This window comes from Anarrhichthys ocellatus, unplaced genomic scaffold (genome assembly GCF_004355925.1).
Source record: "Anarrhichthys ocellatus isolate YVR2014 unplaced genomic scaffold, GSC_Weel_1.0 scaffold10, whole genome shotgun sequence".
Lineage (NCBI taxonomy): Eukaryota > Metazoa > Chordata > Actinopteri > Perciformes > Anarhichadidae > Anarrhichthys > Anarrhichthys ocellatus.
This window is the reverse complement of record NW_022280040.1, coordinates 721,801-742,355: the sequence shown is the minus strand read 5'-3', so window position 1 is coordinate 742,355 and position 20,555 is coordinate 721,801. Positions and strand designations below refer to the sequence as shown.

At 41.1% G+C, this 20,555-nt stretch overlaps 1 protein-coding gene across 5 annotated transcripts in view; it reads right to left on the bottom strand.

The window, feature by feature from the left end:
* ctnnd2a (catenin (cadherin-associated protein), delta 2a) overlaps positions 1-20,555 on the bottom strand; it is a 221,379-nt gene that overhangs the window by 182,659 nt on the left and 18,165 nt on the right. For all 5 annotated transcript variants that reach the window (XM_031849928.1, XM_031849932.1, XM_031849929.1 and 2 more), the window contains exon 2: positions 6,649-6,779. In XM_031849928.1, coding sequence (XP_031705788.1) covers positions 6,649-6,777 — 129 coding nt within the window. In that variant the 5' untranslated portion in view covers positions 6,778-6,779. The remainder of the gene's footprint in view (positions 1-6,648; positions 6,780-20,555) is intronic.

Sequence of the window (20,555 nt, the reverse complement as noted above, 5' to 3'; positions counted from 1 at the left end):
TCATACAGTAAGTAACCTGTACGAATACTAGTAATTCAGTTAAATCATCTTCCCGATCATTGTTGTGATCCCGATGCCGTTATACAGTTGCAATTCTATGACAATTACCATCCTGTTGTATGACCTACTGCCATAACTACCGTAGTCGTGAGCAGAAGGCTAAGCTATTAGCAACATTTTCTCTTCATCGTTGAAATGTTTCACCAATCTGCTTTTTTTTGGACTCTCTTTTTGATTAGTCCGTCTTCCTTTTTTGGGTTGCTTTGCAGTGTAGGCAGTTGTTGTCAATAGCGGAATAGCGACTTTTCCTGCAGCATATTCCGCAGTTTAATAAGGCTTTCACCAAACGGACATGCGCATCTGTATTTGTAGAAAAGTCAATCGGTACGCATTCTCTCTGAAATGACCTGTGGTTGGCTGAAGTCTCCTGTCACGGGTTCGTTTTTCAAAAGCCTGAAAACAGCCGAAAGGTTATTTTGGAATTCTCTTGAGAAATTTACTTTAAATGCAGATTAGATATTTATTGCAGGATATATTAGCAGGGGCACAGCTACAGCTCACATAAATTAATACTATACTTGATTCGATCAGATTACAATTTCTTCTTAGATTATACTCATTAATTTTCGATGTCGAGGCGGCTCGGTGGAGCTGGATTCTTGATGTGATGAAAAGTCCTTTTGGGGTTTTTAGGAGCGGAGGTCTGGCCGGACCTTCAGCTCCTCCTGCGCGGCCAACAGAGTCCGTTCAGCGATCCTTCAGGCTCAGTACAAAGTCTTTAGGTCGGCTGCGTCCATCTGTTGTCCGGTTGTTAAAGTCAAACAGGGGGGAGAGGAAAATCTCCGTCTTTCAATCTTTGTCCACGAACGGCTGTCTTCTTTCCGTGAACAGAGACGAAGTCCTCCGATGCGTCTGTCGAACGAGGTCCAGTGTTTCTCCATGGAGCACTTGGTCGGCGTCCCGCGATGAATCCCATCTTGCTCTTTGCAAGTCTCTCTTTTTATAACACTTTGAGCTCTCTCTCCCCCCTCCTCCCCAACACTCCCTCACTCGGCATGTGATTTACATGACATCATTGATTATGTGTGTGTGCTGCGAACAACACCATAGCTTTCTGTGTGTGTGTGTGTGTGTGTGCTGGACACACCTAACTTCCCTCTGTGGATGCTCTCACTTCCTCAATGTTCGAGCGTGTTTCAGTTTACACCCGTATATGTGTTCGGACAACACCCCAACATCTGTTATCATCTCAGCCTTTAAGGCCCCCACCCTGCTTACATCAGCTCTTTCCACACACACACCGACTTCACTTTACTCAGTTACACATACATTATTATTATCAGTTTTACATTTGTTAAATCACTTCATAATTCTACGTACTACACACTTGCATTAATATGATTATTAGATTTCATCCTTTAACTATAAGTATACGCTTTATGTCCCCTTAGCCTGATTCACATACCGAACATGTATTCCTTCATTTAAGGCAGCTCTCCTGGGATCTCAACTCTCTTTTTTGATAATTTCATTCCACTGTTTGCACAGTGAAATCAGGATGGAGCCAGAGAGGGCATGCACCAACATTTGTGCAACAGCTGTACGGCACAACATTTGCATAGCTAAGAGAATGCATCTCACAATAGAGAACTTGGGACCAGTGGAAGCAGAGGTGGAACATAACAGGGAACAAGCTGCAGAGGAGGATGTCACGGCTCGTCTCATCAAAAGCAATATAATTCGGCTGATCAACCTCTGAAAGAATTTGGCAAAATCTGTGTCTTTTGTGGAGATGAAGAAAGCATTATGCATGGGATTTATTCAGGGATTTATATTTATTCAGATGTATTCGATTATTTAGATGTATACACCGTCATTCTCGATTGTGTCGCTGGCACATTGATTTAATAGATGAATTTCAAAGGAAAGTTTACGTTTCTCGAGCTCAAGCTTCTCCTTTTTCACCCGTAACTTCTCTGTCTCCTTCTCCAGTCTCCACATTTTTTTCTCCAGTAGCACAGATTGGAGGTCCACATCTCTTGCCCATCAAGCAGGTACAGTACAGCCACTGTCCGCGGTGCGGTTGTCGCGCTTTCCGGAGCTGTCCGTGGTGCTGAAGCTAGGTAGGATCCTCTACAGACGATGCTTTTACCAGTACTGTTTATCAACTACTTTGAAGAGGCCATGTTACCTTCATGACTGGTGTCCCATGAACTTGCATTTGACATGGAAAAAAAAGTGCCCATGCAAACGTACAAATCCCAGCAGAACGAATACATTTTTGTTGACATTGGACGGCAATTTGAGCAAAAGCACAATCAGCTGGTGTTTGCTGTCACCAGCTCCGGTTCTGGAGGGGCCCCGCCGGCCATATCCTCCCCGCTGCAGCTGCAGCCTCAAGCGGCCTCTCTGAATATGGCTGAGTGTCCGAGTAAGCCAAAACGCTGTAAAATGTACACTGCAAAAAATCCTCGTCCATAGCATCCTCTGCACTGAAATTTTGGGATGCCATTTTCACTATTAGGTCCCTTTAAGATTAGAAAGCTCAGTCTTGCTACGTGTTAATGTTATGGCTTGTTTAGTTGTAGAACAACTCTGATCAATTGAGTAATAAATAGCATGTCCTGTCACCTGTCCTGAACGATTGTCAGTAAGGTGCTTAGTGCCGTCACTCATAATTAGGTTTTATACCTTGCGCAGCGCAGTTATGCATTATAATGTCTAATGCAGCATTTTTGTTTTATTCTCTTTCACTGGTATCAAATGTGTCTATTTGCTGTGTCTCTGAGAGTGAAAAATTGGCTAATTTTACTGTCAGTCCTGCATTAGCACTTAAGAGTCAGGGTAGCTTACTCATGAGTGAAGCTTCAGTGTCTTATTTTTTTGAAGCAAATGGCAAGAATTGATTTAAGCTGCAGGTAGGTATCGGTGGTGTTGCGTCTTTGTGTTTTCATGAATGCAGTGTGTTTCGTTTATTCATTGTCTGAATAAAGTCTTATCACCAACCATTATGTAAAATATGGATATTGGAAAAGAAATCAGACGCTTGTTCAATGAGTTTTCTCTGGTGACGCATCTGCTGAGTTCAGACAAAAAAAAGGAGCGATATACAGTACAAACATAATATTCAGCATAGCAACATGCTTGTGTCATCTCAGTTATACTTAAGATCCATTCTGTTTCACAAATGAGGATTTTCTGTCCCAATAACTGGCAAAAAAAACAGCAAGTAAGCCTAAATCAGGGCTTTAAAGCATCTCTTTATAAATCTAGGAATGGTGTCTATGCTGCCATCTTCTCTGTACTCTGACTGAACAATGCAACGATGAATGGTAAAACTAATTTCCTTTCTAATTGTGTCATATTCTTAAAATCATTTAATAAACCCCAGGGTTGACAAGGCTGGTTGGACGTCATTTCTTTAACATACCACATGTTACGTTTTACTTAACCACCAGCAACACACACACGTACACACACACACACACACACACACTTACAAGCAAGCAGATGGCGTCTACTAAATGATCCAAGCCATGTGTGTATCCTTGATGGTGCATCATCGTGGAGAGAGGTGTGTGTTAGGCATGATAATGTGCCGCAATGGGAATGGGCCTGCTGGGTTACTGGAGTAATATGCAGGGACACACACACACGCACACACATGCATACACACCTGGACAGAGGATGTGAGAGCTATATTTAGAATTAACCTTTTATCACACATTTACATCATGCATATATTACACACTGGGTGGAAATCAATGAAAAACATGTTCTATATTTAAGATATGTTGATAGAAGAACGTATCAAAACGATCACATAATACCACACTTCTGAGTTGTACATACCATCAATTATTATGTGCAGTAATTAATGTGTGCCCGGTGTGGAAATGTATTATTCATGAAATATCATGGTGTTGTGCAAACACATCTGCTTAAACCAAGTGTATGAATCTACATACACACTACCTTATCTACAAGCAGCACTATGGGACCACAAACAAGAGAACGGCTATACGGAGTGCAGGTGGTGGGAGGCTGAAGAAGCAACTTTGTGTCTCCTGAAATTCTAGCAACTGAGGTAAAAAAAATATTTTCCAGTTGAAAGCAATTGTGGAATTATAAATAATGTCTGGAAATAGTTTTAAGGGTTTGTGGAACCTGAAAAAAAAAGCATGTGCTTGTTTGCAATTATTGATTATAGAGGAATTTTGTGTCTGGTGTAGAGACATTATGACGACAGGACTTCAAATATGTCAAAATATGACTGCTAATACAATTTGTGGTGAAATAACAGTTTGATTGCTCCTCTGATCTCTTAAATTGATTCGCAGTTTCAAATTGTTGTGTCTAACATTAACGTAGATACTGCAGAGACATTTTCATTTCAGAACTATTCAGTACAAGCCACTGTCTGGCCACTAATCAACTCCAACGAAGCACCTGGAGGTTTAATACCTTGCTCAAGGATCCGTCAGCAAGAATCTCTTATTTATTTCCCCACTGCAAGCTATGAAGCAACAGATTTAGGCTTGTTTCCTTTTGAAACCAAATGCACCCCATGTCCAGCAGCATCCTACAGGTCTCCAAAGAGGAAGAGATATGAGAAGGGACCAAGGTTTTTCTCTGGTTCAAAATGAGACAGAGGTGGTACCATCGTGATCATACGCACACAAGTGTATGTGTACCATCCTGTGCTAAATTGTGGCAAAATTGTTAGAGGGATAGTCAGTGGTAGTATCTGTATTTTAAATCCCTGAATATTAAATGATCATCTACAAGTTGACGTAGTGGTCAAAGTTTGTTCCTAAAGCGTGCTGAAGTATATCACATGACAAGGTTAAGCTATGTTTGAGACACTGATATACATATTAAATATGTTGTGAGTCAATTTGATTCCTCTGGCAAAAATATTAGTTTCAAAAAGAACGATTTCCAACTGATTTCCAAAGACGTTACCATCGGAAACACTTTGGCGCATGTTCATCTTGAAAGAGCGACGCCACTCAGTCAGTGACAGACTTTGATGTCTATAGGACTGGCTTCCGCTTTGCAGACGACTCTTTTTTTTCCTCTTTAGCAGTTTTGGCGGCACCTTTCCCTGTGCATTGTGCTGATTACGATACAGCGCCACCGCAACGGCGTGATGACGCAGTATACACAGTAGAGAAATGACAGAAATCCATCAAGTGCAACGCTTGTTCGAAAATAGTGTCTTCCATGAAGACGCGCGTCAGAGTTTGTCGTGGAGGAAAAACCCAACAGCAATAGAGTTACATACATGGCTACTTTTTCAACTCGCTACCTATCAATGTGGCATTAGCAAGGTGTTTATCAGTGAAGTTGCATGGATCTGAATAAATCTGGCTTGCTTCAACGATTCAGGAATGTTAGAGCACTGATGCATTTTCGGACAAGGAAAAATACATTCCAGCAGTCACTGCAGTATTCCTCCCCCCTTAGGCTATTTAGGCTCACTGTAACATAAAAACCCATGTTGTTGAAAAGCTGGATGCAAAGGCATTCCTCTTGCCTTTTGATGATTGAACAAGGAACTCATTTGGAATGCTCAGATCATTTTTCCTCCAGGGAGTATAGTTTTTAGAGCTGTCGCACTGCAGAAGGAAATAAGGCTTCAACAATGGCTACGTGTCAGTGATGTGTTCCCTTTTGGGTAACTTCCGTACATTTGCTCTCCCAGCGGGAGGAGGGGGGGAGCTGCAGGTTCAAATCTGGTCCAAAGCATGGATCTGACTAAACCTTGCATGGTTCAGTGATTCAGTAATGTGAGAGCACTGAGAGGTTCTCAAGTAGAGAAAAAAAAACACACAAATGAATGCCATTTGCATGAGGGGAAAAAAAAGCGTAATTGCCATCAGCACTTGTCCTTCGGTCGGTATGGGTAAATGGAATGTTTTGTGGATTTAAATTAAGGAGAACTTCAGAGTCAATGTAGATAGGCAAAATTATAAATCTATTGCGTATTGCACTTGCTGATGAGCTAAATCCAAATGAAACAGAATTCCATTACACAAAGGAATAAGACCAAGGTTAAACACAAATCACTAATTGAATTAGTGAGAAGCTTCCAATGGAAAACATTGAAATTGTTATTGTCCTGCACCCAACTCCCTCCTTACGCACACCAAACCAACCCACCCATCCTGACTTTCATACCCTGCCCTTTCTTCTCTCCCATCTCTACGTCCTGCTTTCCTTCCCTTCTGCCCAACCTGAAGCCAGACAGCATCGCGACTCTGCCTGACCTCTTGCAGCGCTGCAGCTACCTTCCAATGTTCCCCGTCGAGTAATTGCCTTGATTTTAATGACTTTTTCAATTATGTCTAGTTGGCTACAGCTCTCGCCCCGTAATCGCCATCATTTCCATCCATTACACTCCCGTATTCCCTTGGCAGCAATCAATCTTTGGTTTCTTTTAAATACTTTAAGGCAGCCGAGTGCCTTCTTCCCTGAATAACAGTGACAACCTCCTCATAGCAAGCTGTTCAAGGGCTATAAGGGGCGAGAAGAGGAAAGAGCCGGAGGCGCCACCAAAAGCAAAAATGTGCCTTTCTTATCAACGTTAAACACATTACAGGTTTGGCACATGAACAACACACATGCACATTGGAGAGTTCCTACCTGCTCTTTGACAGAGGCGAGGATGGAGGATGTCGTCTCTGTCTCAGATCTGTCTCCATTGGATGCTGGCATCACAGGGGCAACCATGGCCCCCTTCTCCTGCTCTGAAGGCTGCTCTGGCACCGGCATTGCTAATGTGAACAAACCCACACAAAGAAGAACCATGATTCAACTGAAGTTTTAAGCAGTAATCAAACTAAAATGGGGTAAGTAAAAATGTGTCATATCTATATCAAGTTGTTAAGCCTACAGTCAGCCCAATAAATCGACTTTGTTTAAAGTCCTCTGTAGCTCCGTATCACTTTAAGCTCTAAATCCGCCAACTTTTTAGCGGTCCAATCAAATGCAAAGGATTTGATTTGAACACCCTTTTGTAACTGTTTACTGCTCAAACATTTTTTTTATTTCAATAAAGAAGTATTGTTAAGCAGTGGTATTTATAGTGGAAAGATACGCCCAAGGTAACAGTTGTCCTGTCTTCTTTTCTCGTCGGTGGCTGTGATGAAGTGCTCACTTGTACAATCAGATTCTCCACAGTAGATATGAGATGCAGTATATGAATCTGTTGACAGAGGCGGACCACAACTGATGTTGTTAGGTGAACACAATGCATGGAAGTGTACGGAAACCAGTTCGTTTAAAAACCAGTATGGACATAACATCGGCTTCGGCAGCTTTCTGTGCAGCCTCCTTTGATCTCGGTTTCTCCTGCTGAATGTGCGTGTAGGGTTGCTAATTTCCACTAGTGGAAAATACATGTTTCGTTGAAGTATGTTTGTTTATTAGGCCTAATAGTAATTTTTACCGGTGCTTACGAGTGTCTCCCGATTGCCTGCTGAGAGCTACCAACATCCCTGAAACTGCTCATTCTGCAGACAAACAGGTGATCCTAGCTTCAAACAAAGGCGACACAAGTCAGCAATGCAGTGACGGTTCATTCAACGCTTAGGACTAATTGTAAAAATAAAGTGTTAAAAAATGTAAATTAACGCTTATGACAAGTATATCTTTCTTCATGCAAAAATGTCTAAACAGGCCTATTTGGGAATAAAATAATTTATTGATTTCTCATGCCACCTTTTGGTATTTCTATTCAAACAAATATTGATATATGTGATTGTTTGAGATTAAATCAGCATTAACATATTTCTGCCTCCCCTCAAAGTCTTTATGCCGCCCTCTTGCCACCCCATGAATATGTTTCTAGATCTTCCACTGTGTCGACAGTACTGTGTATACAGTGGATACTTGACTGAATACCAAAGCCTGGAGTTGAAATAAAACCAGCAATTAGTCTGCAACACACACCGCATCGCACTTCTCACCTGTGTCCCTGCCAGTGTGTCACTTCACAAATAGGGGTCCTGGTAGACTCATTAAAATGTGATGCCCCACTTATCACGATTTTAATTTCAATATTCAGGATAGAGGAAAAAAAGTGACGCGTGTCTCTGACTAGTTAAGTTCAAAGAAATAAGACTCTCTTGCAATTGAAAAAAAAACAAAAGCATAACATTTGGTTCTTCAACCGTCATCAAACACCACCTCGCCAACTGTAACAATACAATAATATCAGTACTGCGTGAATGCATATGTCTTTTCTCTTTGCTGGAATTCATCATAAGGGATTGGATGCACTACGGGTGACAAGATCATTTGACACTTCTAAATTGAGCCATCTATGAAACGTAAAATGTGCTTCTTTATCATGAATTGGAATAGTTTTAAATGATCAATAAAAGCCTCCGTGCCTCTTTCCTGTGTGAGCTAAGAGCACAGGGAGAGAGAGAGAGAGAGAGAGAGAGAGAGAGAGAGAGAGAGAGAGATAAAAAGTCAGAGAAATCAGGAAATTGGTCTGCAAGTTTTAGAGAGAACAGACCGTGGGGACGGGGTTTTGTCAATACAGCAGCCCAAGCTTCAGTGGAACACTAAATAATGAACTGATTGAGAGTGGGATTTGATAATGGAGTCTCTTACTTTGCAATTTGCCACGAGTCTCTGCACTTAACTTTTCCTGTTTGATGGGGAGATCCAAAGCTGCGCTAGCTTTGGTTACACCCACTCATTCTGAAAGCACACGGTGCAGCAAGTGCATGTCTGCAGTGCAAATTCAGTGATATATTTTATTCGTGTTTTACAATTTAAAGTAGGTTTTTTTTTAGAGCAAATATTTACACTAATGCATTGAGAGCTAATAAGACAGACGTTGAGGGTATGTGAGCCATTAGTGGCAAGTAAGCTTACAAAGTGAGTGAGGGATCCAGACAGCCTGCAAATCAAACAGCCAGTCAGTTTATCAGCCAGTCAGCTAGCCAACAGACAGACAGCAGGCCAGACAGGGTGGTGTCGGTAAATAAAAGATGCTAGCGAGATGGCCCGCAGATGGTTATTTTCACTCTCGCTGACAAACACCACGACTGTGTCTGGCATCTCCCCTCCTGAGTGGAGATGAGTCACCAGAGTTTGGCTCCTGAGCAACCAGAACCCCAGCAAAGACCATATCACACCAGCTGGATGACTGCCATTCTCTCGAACGAGCCAAATATTCAAGTCAGAGGGGAGAGGAAAGACTCACCTCACCGTCATTGTGGAACACCTCCGGCAATGCAGCGAATGAACCAATGCTCCATCAATAATTTAATCTCTAGCTCCTTGGCAACAGTTTCGTGCTGTGGTATTTCGGTTTTCGGTTCAACAAACCATCTTAATACGTCTGTAGAACTCAAACTTACAGTATTTTGAAATAGGCATGACAGACCTTTTTCATTGCAGGAAAATCACAGGTGTGACTAATAACGTTAATGACGGCTTCATTCCATTTAGCTGTGTCAGTAAGCAATGCCAGTATACGCCAGTCTGCACAATACCAGAGACCCTGCATTGGCACACCTAAATGAAATGCAGCCGCTGTTAGTTACACCTGTTTTGTCACAATGGCTGTACCCACTGGTTGTGTGTGTTGTCTGTTTAACGCTGATACATGTCGAGAAAAAACTCGTTCATAATTGCTTTCCGAGTTTTTGCATTAACTGACTCTGAGGAACTGGCTCGTCAGACAACCCATCCCAAGGCTTTCTGACACTATATTCACAATATTCATTAAACTGACAAAGCCACAAATACAGTGACATTTTGTAAACGAAGCGAGGTGTGAGTGATTTTGATAAGTGAATTCTTACAGCCAAAGACAGGAAGGAAAAAAAATTAAATCCTGATCCAAACCCAGGAGCAAAGCAGTTTTTGAGCCTCTGCATACAACAATACGGATCATTGTGAACAATTTATCGCCTGAGAAAGCCAGCGATTCATATTTAGAGAAGGCACAAACCCCTTTGTGGTTAGTGTCCAGACAGGTGATGTGTTCAGAAAACAGCCAAAATTGCCTCCCTGTATATTGGCTGCTTCAGAGATAATCCCAGTGGCAACACGTTCGGCGTCAAATGTCACAATACTCCACCACCCCAGTGTTCTTCCCGGGTTATTGTCGGCAGGCAGAGTCGGGCTGCTATTGAATAGATGTGTTACGTCCTGCAGGGTACAATGTAACAGGAGCCTCAGTTTAGAAAAGGGGCCTTTTGTAGCTCTGGGGAAACAGTTAATTGCAGTACATTCTGGCTGATTTGAGTTGGGCGCAGCTTCCCGTTGAACTGAGTAGGAATGATGGCCTGACATTTCATTTGGCTCAGACCTAGATAAGACATGAAAAAGTTTTGTTTTTGACAGCATGGTAGAGGACCCAGCTATTGGCAGATTGCCTTTGAGAACAAAGAGTAAACAACAAAAGAAAACTTTCAACAGGAAAAAAAAAAGAGATCACAGTTTGAAGTAGTACTACTCCGTATTTCTTCAACCAGTCAAAGAATTACTATATCTTACTCTGTATATCTTGCAGGCATATGTCTCCTTTTCAGACTCAACAACAACTCAACCCTGAAGGGTCATGGATACTAAAACAATATGCACTTATTTTGTACATTATTGGTCGGCACATCGGCATCTCTCTGCAGTCTTTTTTTCAATCCATTATCCACGTACTGCATCAATGCTTCACTTCATTTGCATTCCACATATTTGCAATTTGAAAACAGCTTTAGTTCAATGACGCTACCATTATCTTGGTAGTTCCACTGTGGAACATATGCGGAGGTGGATAAAGAGTTCAGCCACTCCTAAGGATCGGTATTGGGGGCCAATCCGGGCGCATATTTCAATGGATTGTTAATTCTGTTTGCTCGTGTAGCACATTGTGAATAAGGTGGGCCTAATTTAGAAGGCTACAGCTGTTATTTCACTACATATATATTTAATCAACATTAAGGTTGAGTATCGGATTAGACTAGCTATAGGCAGGACAAAAAAACGAGATCCTATCTTGAGAATAAAGTTATGTCATATAATGCAACTGACATTAATTTGGATTGTAAAAAATATGCTTTATATTTGCTTGTAAATTAAGATTTCGATAAATATATTTGATAAACCAATCAGCCGACTGACTATACTAAATGCAGAAACATTGGTTGAGGGTTTTGGGCTTTTAGCATTAGGTTTCAATGCTTAAATGACAGAAATCTCATCAGTTAGTTTCCAGGTTTTATGTAGAATTGCTCATTTAAATCAGAATTTGGGCGATGTGGTCTATGATTGGTCTACTTTGTTCTTACCGTCTGCTCACAATAGGTCCATTTTACAGTAGCAGGGTAAACAGGTGTTCCTTTTAGGTGGGCCAGGGCCCAGATATTGTGCATTCTGCCTCACTGGAATGGCTTTGACACACTAAATAGAACGGGACCATAATTCATTGAATCAATTACACCGGTGTTCACCCTGCAATGTCCTGTCAAAATGGCTGCTGTGAAAAGAACCTATTGAAAACAAAGTACTTCTGCTCCACACACAGACAAAAAAACACATGCATGTTGGTACAAACACAGAGGTGACTCACACCTTGAGTCATAGAATTTGACAGGGCGGAGACCTCTGGCCCATGCTCACACCACAACCTGACAGGCCTCCACACCTGCCCCCTTCCGGCTGAGCACACCTTACATGTGCGTGCTCACACTATAAAACACACACCCATAAACACACGTTTGGCCCAGTCACACACCTTCCTCTGAGGTTCAGTGAGGTGTCCTTTCCCTCTACCCTGTGACCCGTCAGCTGTCTGACTCCAAGCCTTGTTGGCTCGGCTGCGCTGCCCTGCTCTCCACTCTGACCTTAACTTCTCTTTTCGTCCTCTTTTCTTTCTCTTCTAACTTTTGTAAATCTAATTGTCTGGCCCGCAGTTTGCAGCAAACTGTCTCCCATGGTTGCAATATGCAATGGTAATGGATTAATCATTAATGTTGATCTATTAGAGGACAAATACTGTGTCTCCTGAATAAAAGTAGTGACTAGTTCAAAATGCCATGGTACTGGTTTAATTTTATAATTTTTCGAGAATTTACCTCTCAATTATTTGTCATCCCAATCGCAGTGTGGTCTTCAGAAGGTCTTCAGAGGTAGGGGAGGGGATTGGGCGGTTTAGGGACCCATACAGTATATGCGCATCGAAATTCAACACAGACGCCCGATTGCTTTTCTACTTGTAGCTGGTATTAATAACTAATACTAAATGCACTTTCACAATTTCTTCGTACTTTGTCTCTTTTAGTCAGATCTCCTGTTCCGTCCCCAGGCCACGTCCCAAGTATTGCGTGATGAGGAAGCCATTGCCCTCTGCATGCTTGAATGAGGACTCAGAACACAGTCAAAAGTGTGCTTCTCCCCTCCACATGACATGACACTGTTGAAATACTAACAAGGCTTTGAAATGCAATCTCGGTTGGAAAGAATTGTTTGATGGCTGCACAAAAAAGGAGGTTCCTTAGGGATGTGAAATGTGGTTGAATCCTCCTGCAGAAGAAATTATTTTAGCAAATTATAGTTTATCACAACATTATATTGATGCATGTTATAATTATGTTTCACTCTATGTGTGTGTCTAAGTGTGGTTATTCATCAAGTGTGCAGTGGTGGAATTATTCATCTATTATTATTTTTACAATAATATACGTTCTCTATTTATTTGCAGTGGTGGTAGTTATTCATCAAATCATTATTTGTGCAATAGGCATGCACCCTAGTGGACTATGCACACACTGTAACGAAACGGAAACTGTCAAACCTGTACTGACAGACTGCATGCAATAATATCAGCACTAATTGATTGAAAACACAAGATTGCATTGGGGAATCTGCTCGGAAACCATGGAAATCTTCTACTGAATTGCTTCAGAGTAACAGAAATAATGAAAATAATTTACTAGGGATTTTTCAATCTACTGCTCCACACCTCCAGGAAAGTTAGCTAAAAATGGGTGACACAAACTGGTGCCACGTGTCACAATCACATCCAAACATGTCATACAATGTTCACATCCATGTTAAGTGTTCAATTATAATTCAATTTTGCAGTAGCTGTGGAGAGGCCCAATGAAGACTAACGGGTATTGCTGTCTTGTTCGAGACAGCGCACATTTTTGCTGAGCTGCTTTAAACCTGGAGCTATCCAATTGATTCTCAGAAGGACTCCATCTAGTGAATAGACTGATTTTCTTAACCTACAATAAAGGCCAAAACTACAATACTATCCACTATCACATGGTATACGGCTGTGGCCATTTGAGAATAGGTCATTGAAGAGACCAACTTATATTCAGTTAAGAATTTAAAGTGGATGAGCAATGGAGTCCCAAATGAATGCTTTATAAAAATATGAAAAATGAAAAATAATTGCCTGTCCTGTACTGTATCCTGACTGTTTTAACAGAGAAGTACCTACTCAGCACAGTCTAAAATGAAGTTGACAACAGCTTAAGTACAACAGTTTAAAGCATCACACTGCCATCATTGTTACACTGGACTCCAAAGAATAATGCTTCCACTGGATACACTTAACACTATTGAATATCGTGGTACGATAGTGATCACCTGTGTTCATTACTCATTTGATTGTCTATAATTCATGTAGACACGCCCTTTATTCATACTGCAGACATTTCCTATATTTTCCAGAAAGTGTTTGCACTTTTTGTATTCAGGTGTGACTTATTCATGTCTGTGGAAGAAGCAGGAAGAATAGTGAAAGCAGAAAGAGAAGTTGTATGTTCACGGAGCCAGAGTCAGTCTTTTTACTTATGATGTAACATGCTTTGTGGCTGCATTACACTGTTGAGGCGAGAGGACATGTCATCTTTCTGTCTTTTACAATGGATTACAGCAGAGAGGCTGTCAGCGAAATCTGATGTTTGCCACTAATGTTTCAGAAAGCAGATTATTTTCCTTCTTCTGCGCTGGCTATACGAGGCATGTCATTTCAGCCAGTCACTGTGTCTTAAATCAAGCATTTCACTGCAGCCCAGAAATACAAGGTACATTGCAAAAAGAGTTTTCGCAGATTTAGCTGTGGCTCTGTTCCAGATAGAATTGAGAAAAAAAATTACAATTTAATGTCCATAACTGTAAATTAGATAAGATTTGGGGGGAAAAAAGAGGGAAAGCATGTCACACATATAAATGACTATTTGTTTTGTGATTTATTTGGTTAAAATGAAAAATGAAAAGTGCAATATCCAAGATTGGGAGTATTTCTATCGCCTCTCAACAGCTTACATGGCAGCGGTGAGCCAGCAGCTCGCAGCTAACGGTTGCGTTAACAGTGCAAACTACACAAAAGTGCTGACAGAGCTAACAGTGTTTACCTAAGGGGGTATCGGAGGGTGGTCGCTGCCGGTCAGGAGCGCCTCATAACCGCCTTATAAAAGTGGACATGAGCAAACCAGTGGGGCACGCTCACATGCACAAACATCCGCTAAAAGCATGCGCGGCCGGTCCGGCTATGTCAACAAAGCATAAGCTCAATTAGCAACACACACAGAGGGAGAGTGACTTCATTTTCTGCTCAGGTAGACATTACTCCACTATATCTTTACACAGCAAATAGTTGTTTGCTGCTATATTAATGTTCAGAATGTTAAATACAGATCCTTTCAGAATTGATAAATATCCTGTGACTTGCCATACGCAAGTAGTAATATCGTTGGCTGATTCTTCCTCTCTTTTCAGTGTAACAAGTTCACTGAATCACTGCTGTCTTTTGAGTGTCTTGGCTACACTGGTAGGTACTAGCTTTGGTAGCGACATCATGAACACTATATATTTGTGTATGTGCATAACAGCTGACTGGAGTGCAGAAGTCAAAACTTTTGTTTCAGACATCAATAAGTATAAAACAAATATCCACTTTGAATACGTTTGGAACTAGTTACAATTCAGAGTTGGTTCTCGAGCCCAACCCTTGATCTAGGGCTTTTACTCTCTCAGGACCAGCTCTATTAGGAAAGCACACAAAACAAAACAATCTTCTTGTGCACTGGATAGAGTCAGTATTCAGTCAGTATTTCCTTTGACAAGCTTAAATTGGCCTCACAGGAGCTAATACACTGCCACACATTTCAAAAGACAAATATTTCTGAAATAGCTCTGTGTGATATGGCTATTCATGCATATTAGACCACATGATGACGCAAATCCACCCTCTGAAAATTCTGGTTTTTGATGGGGTGTCTCTTGAACCCACAAGCATTCAAATAAAGACAAGGTACATGCACCTGCTCACAGGCACACAGCTGCTAGTGACATATTCCACTGGGTCTAAGTGCTGTCTATCTATTGCTGTTAACCATTATGCTCCATTAAAATTGACTCATGCCAATCTGTTCATTTAATTAGAATTTCAAATACAATTTGATGGCTATCAAATCTATGAAATGGTGATGCAAACATTCCTTTAATCCTGTTTCTGAAACTCAAAATGAGAGACATGTAAATTGGACTTGATAGATATGTCAGACTTTCTGAGTTTTGATTGCGACTCATTAGCTGTGTGCACTTCACCGGCATCCTCAAGAGTCCAAATAATAATTGTCCCAAACAGACGGCTAATAATGCTAATGTCATCAGAATAAGGGCAAAGCCTGGAAGATGCAGAAATAATAATTATCATTCCCACATGCAATTTCCCCAGCCAATCACTTCTGAATTCCAAACACTGTTTTGCCTTTCAAAAATGATTCCCAAAGTCTGAGACAAATACGAATGTCTTGGATGATTGATAGCTCCAATTCACCTCCATGTAACGTCTAATATTAAACTCTGAATAATGCATTGTTCAGTTAGCACTGCGGAGAGATGGAGAGTTTCTGTGTGGCACATACATTCATGTGGGAAACATGCACACCAACATGCACACCACATCACAACTCACAATGTATGCTTGTGTGGGCACATCCACATTTTTAAATATGTAGACACACCCACCACTAAAAATAGACACAATATTCTCTTGTGCAGAATTGCTGTGAACTGAGAGATATCAGAAGGATACAAAATATTTTAACACTCTCCATATTTGGCAACAAACAACATTTCTGTGAGTTTTGATCTCGTAAACCTTGTACAGGAATGATAAAAATAAACGCTTTATTTGATTTGATGTTTTTACATCCGATGATTTAGTCTGAAAGGGGCCATTCCTGGAACTGTAGTGGTCCAAATCTTCATGTAGTTAAAGATGTTAAAACCCAGGGGAAATGTTTTTTTGATATAATATTTTTTATTTCATCGTTCCAGACTAACGCATCACCAGAATTCCTAGTAGGGACCACTTGAGACTTAAAACTCTCCAGAGATCCTTGTTTTTGTAGTTTGGAGAAAACATGTATGATGAAAACTTCCTGTGTCTTTAATATGAATTAAAGATTAGAGTTTACCCGCAAACCAAATATTGGTGTCAGTCACAAATAAAATATGGTGTATTCCCATGGCTCCATCATTCCATTGTCGGCTTGTGTTTAAGTCTAAACCAAAATACCAGGAATTACACCATCATATGTCATTTCCATATTTGTGCGGGAACATTACCAGTAGACGTCTTGCATGGAGTGCACGATCACTTACAAATGCATACACACACATTCATCACAAATATAAATCATTCATTTACAGTATATATCTATAAATACATATATTCATGCATGTGTACAAATTAGTGCAAATCTACAAATAACCACACAATTATCCAAAGATGAGTTTCATGGCTTGGGAAGCATTTAGTGCTTATTCAGTCCCAGACTAAATGGAGCACAATTGTTATGTCCATCCGATGTCTTGAAAATGCACATTGACGGTTTGTCAAGCACATATTCCCTCAGAGAAATAAACAAACTGAACCCCCCCCCCCCCCCCCCAGAAGAGGCGATACCAGAGCACAGAGCGAGACTGGAGGCGGGTGTGGTTCATGGCTCCAGTAGCTCCAGTGATTCAGGAGGCTGGTCACAGACAACTGTGATCTAATGCCTCAGGCCTGTTTTGCTCGCTTTCAAAAAGCCCCAGTGCGAGCAGTCAACAGAGACAGCAATATTGATTATTCCAATCAATACCTCTAGCTACTATAGCTATAGCATTTATATTATATACTCTACTGTATTACTCTAAGTACACCAGTTTTTTTTTTTTAAGTCCTCTGTAGCGAATATTAATATTCAGTGGGTTTCTCTGAGAGGAGAAAAAGCAAATATATTTTCTTTATTTGTTGTTGTTTTTGTAGCCCGGAGCACTGAATGTGCAGCGCATACACACACACACACACACACACACACACATATACGGTATGCACACAGCTCAGTCTGGCAGTTGGGAAGCAGCGAGATGGTTGACCTAGATTGGGCGCCGGGTTTGAAGACATGCAGTAGTAACCATCTGCATACAAAGTCAGAAATCTCTACTTCGACAGTCAGAGAAATCAGACAAGACAGGTTTCTATCGAAATTATTCAAACTTTTTCCTGTCACAAAATGTTGTAAACCTTATTCCCTACAGTCTGGTTTTTTTTTCTTTGTTTTGGCATAAGGAATGTAGGAAGAAGTAGAGTGGGAGAAAAAGACAGATATACAGGCAGACAGAGGACCCAGACACACTACATAGCTCTACAGGTAGAGGGGGTGCGCCTGAATGGTAATTAGGAATGTGTTACTTCAAAACACACATCATTTTGAAAGAAATATGGAACCGTTTGCAAATGAATTTGATGTTCTGAAAATAAGAAGTTGGATCTTGAACGTACGGTACAAATTGCCATGAAGCATCTCATTCTCCATAAATGCAGGCACATTTCAATCACCGGTGTCACGATGAGTCGTGTCTCTCCAGCTTCATCACATTTGGACCAGTGGGATCTGAGACATTAAATTTGAAATTTTGATGGCACCCTTATTAGTCCACTGGCAATAACCTTGACTCGAAAATGATTTGAATCCAAACCTCAACCTGTCTGTATCTCAGTAAAGAGTCAAAGACAAGACAATGCAAGCAAACACTGGTGAGGGGGGAAAATAGGGATAAAGCTTTTGGTGATTCCAAATGCAACATTGTGCCTCGTGCCTGGAAACAATGACTGCTAATAAGCAGGTTTCATCACCTTGACTGGCAGACTATTAGACACCATGGCTTGTTAACAGGACTGCTATCAAATTGTCGCCTCCCAAAGACAGAGCTGTCAGCAGGGAGGCACCGATGCCACTGTAACTGTGTAGAAAATAGTAGAGTATGTGAGCAAGAGAGGTTAAGTGATCAAGTGTTAAGGAGTGGGAAAAAAAGGGTTGAAGATTAGACGAGAGGACAGAAGATGAAAGGGTAGAAACGAGATAAAGGAGAGTGTAGGAGAGAAGGTGGGAGGAAATCAGGCATTTCCTTTCCTGAGTCTCAACTCTTTCTTCTGTCTCACACCTCCTCCTGACTCCCTTCACACCTGTCAGAACAATGTGCACCTGATAATCTCCTTATAATCAGCATGCTGCCAACTACACACACGCACACAGGATACAAACAAACAGTCCTCTTCCCTTTGCAGCCTGACACTCACCAAACCAATTTTCTCAACAAAGTGGAAAATCTCGCATGGAGTAAGAGGAGCAAGAGCTGTAACAAAGTTGTGTTTGAGACAGTAAGTGACAGGGTTTATGGGGGAATGTGCTCTTCCTTTAATGATAATAGCTCTTTGTGAGAGAGAGCATAGTAGTCAGATTTATTGCCTGTAGAATATCAATTGTTGATTTGGTGTTTAAACATAATACACCTGCACGGCACAGCGCTACATTGAAGTTCAGATAGTTTTCCACCCATTCGCATTTGTCACACTTAACTGACTGAATGATCCGTATGACATGGTCCAGTGATGCTGCCCAGTGCTTCTGGATTAGCTCAGAGTCATGCCATCATCCAGGATCAGTTATCTTAACATCACTCAGTCTGTCAGCCAGCAGGCCAGGCATTAGTCCTCTCTGTCTCCCTTTTTTCTATCGATTTCACGACGTCCTTTCCTCACTACTGTGAAGAAAGACCACATAATAATATTCTCTATCTCTTTTATTCTCTGATATACGTATACAGCTGTATATGTTCCTGTGGATCGTTCCCACAGTTTCATATATTACGTATGCATTGTGAAAGTACAGGAAGCACAGTACTTGCAATGGCATATTGCATGAGCAAGAAACCATTGCATATGCCAAGACACTATGCATTCCCTGAAGCACACAAATGTATGCATATAATGATGTGCGCTATCCCCAAATCTATTTATAGCAATGGAAAAATAGTCTGTCTTGTAAGACAGACAGAGGAGTTAATGCTAGCAACTAGCCGCTGCCTGGGGGAAAGGCTACTCATGGTTCCCCACTGTTTCTTTACGATCACTGAAAGCTTCCTTTATGTCTCAGAAGAAATTGTTCCGGACTTGCAATCCTGTAAGGTAACACAAAGCATTATTATGCATTCCACAGTGTTTGCAAACCTTTGACAATTTGCCAATGCATAGAATCGGCTGTGACACTGGGAAGGAAAGTCGTCTTTATTGAGTCCTAAGACTTGGCAGCATATCACAGTTTTCTATATGTTTCCTGCCTCTACATTTCAAGGTAAATGTTTTACAGTAACACTTTACCCGCATGTTGCCCTAACCTACAAGTACTGTTAAGGATGTTAGCAAGCATGGAGAACACGGACAGTATGACCCTGTTGCACTTGCTTTACAAATATCTTAATTATACAGGGGCAGGTGTGACTGCTTCCTCCGAACTTATTTATTCGTAAATAAATGTACAGTGCAACGAATCTACATTTTTATGACTTCTGTCTTTCTGGTAGAGATACACAGGAAATAATTACTTTTTCTGTAATCTGATAGTGCTTTTGTGTTTCTGTTAAAATTATTATTTTTATGCCTCAGGTCCAGCACGATCCAGCTGGCCCTGCTAAAAAAAATTAAGCATCATTACCCCCTTGCCCAAAAGCACAGCCAAATGTGGCTTGTTCAGGCTGAGGCCACCCCGAGCAGTTCAAAAAAACCTTCATTAATGTAATTGAGAGGAGAGTCTGGCTTCACAGCTATGGGGCAACTAGTTCCAAAACAAACCTTGCTATTTTGGAAACTGATTGACATTAATAATGAGTGCGCTTTGGCTGGCTCTTTGACACCCTGTAGTGGAAATCAGGCTGGTGATAGCCAATGCTGGACATAAAAGCTCCAAATATAACTGCAGACATCAGCGATTTGCTATGAAGGGACATCCTGGAGCTGTCCATGGTGCTGAAGAACACTGCCTCCCCGTTGTTTCTCTCCCTGTGCTCATGAGACAGAAGTATTCAAAAGGAGCCTCAGCCTTTGATATAGCGAATAAAGCACAATACACAGATGAAAGTCATTAAGGATCATACATCCTATGTATTATGTCTGTCAACTCAAGACATAACTAGGTGAAGTGAATCTGTCCTCAGTCGTTTTTTGATATCTCCCCTCCTGATAC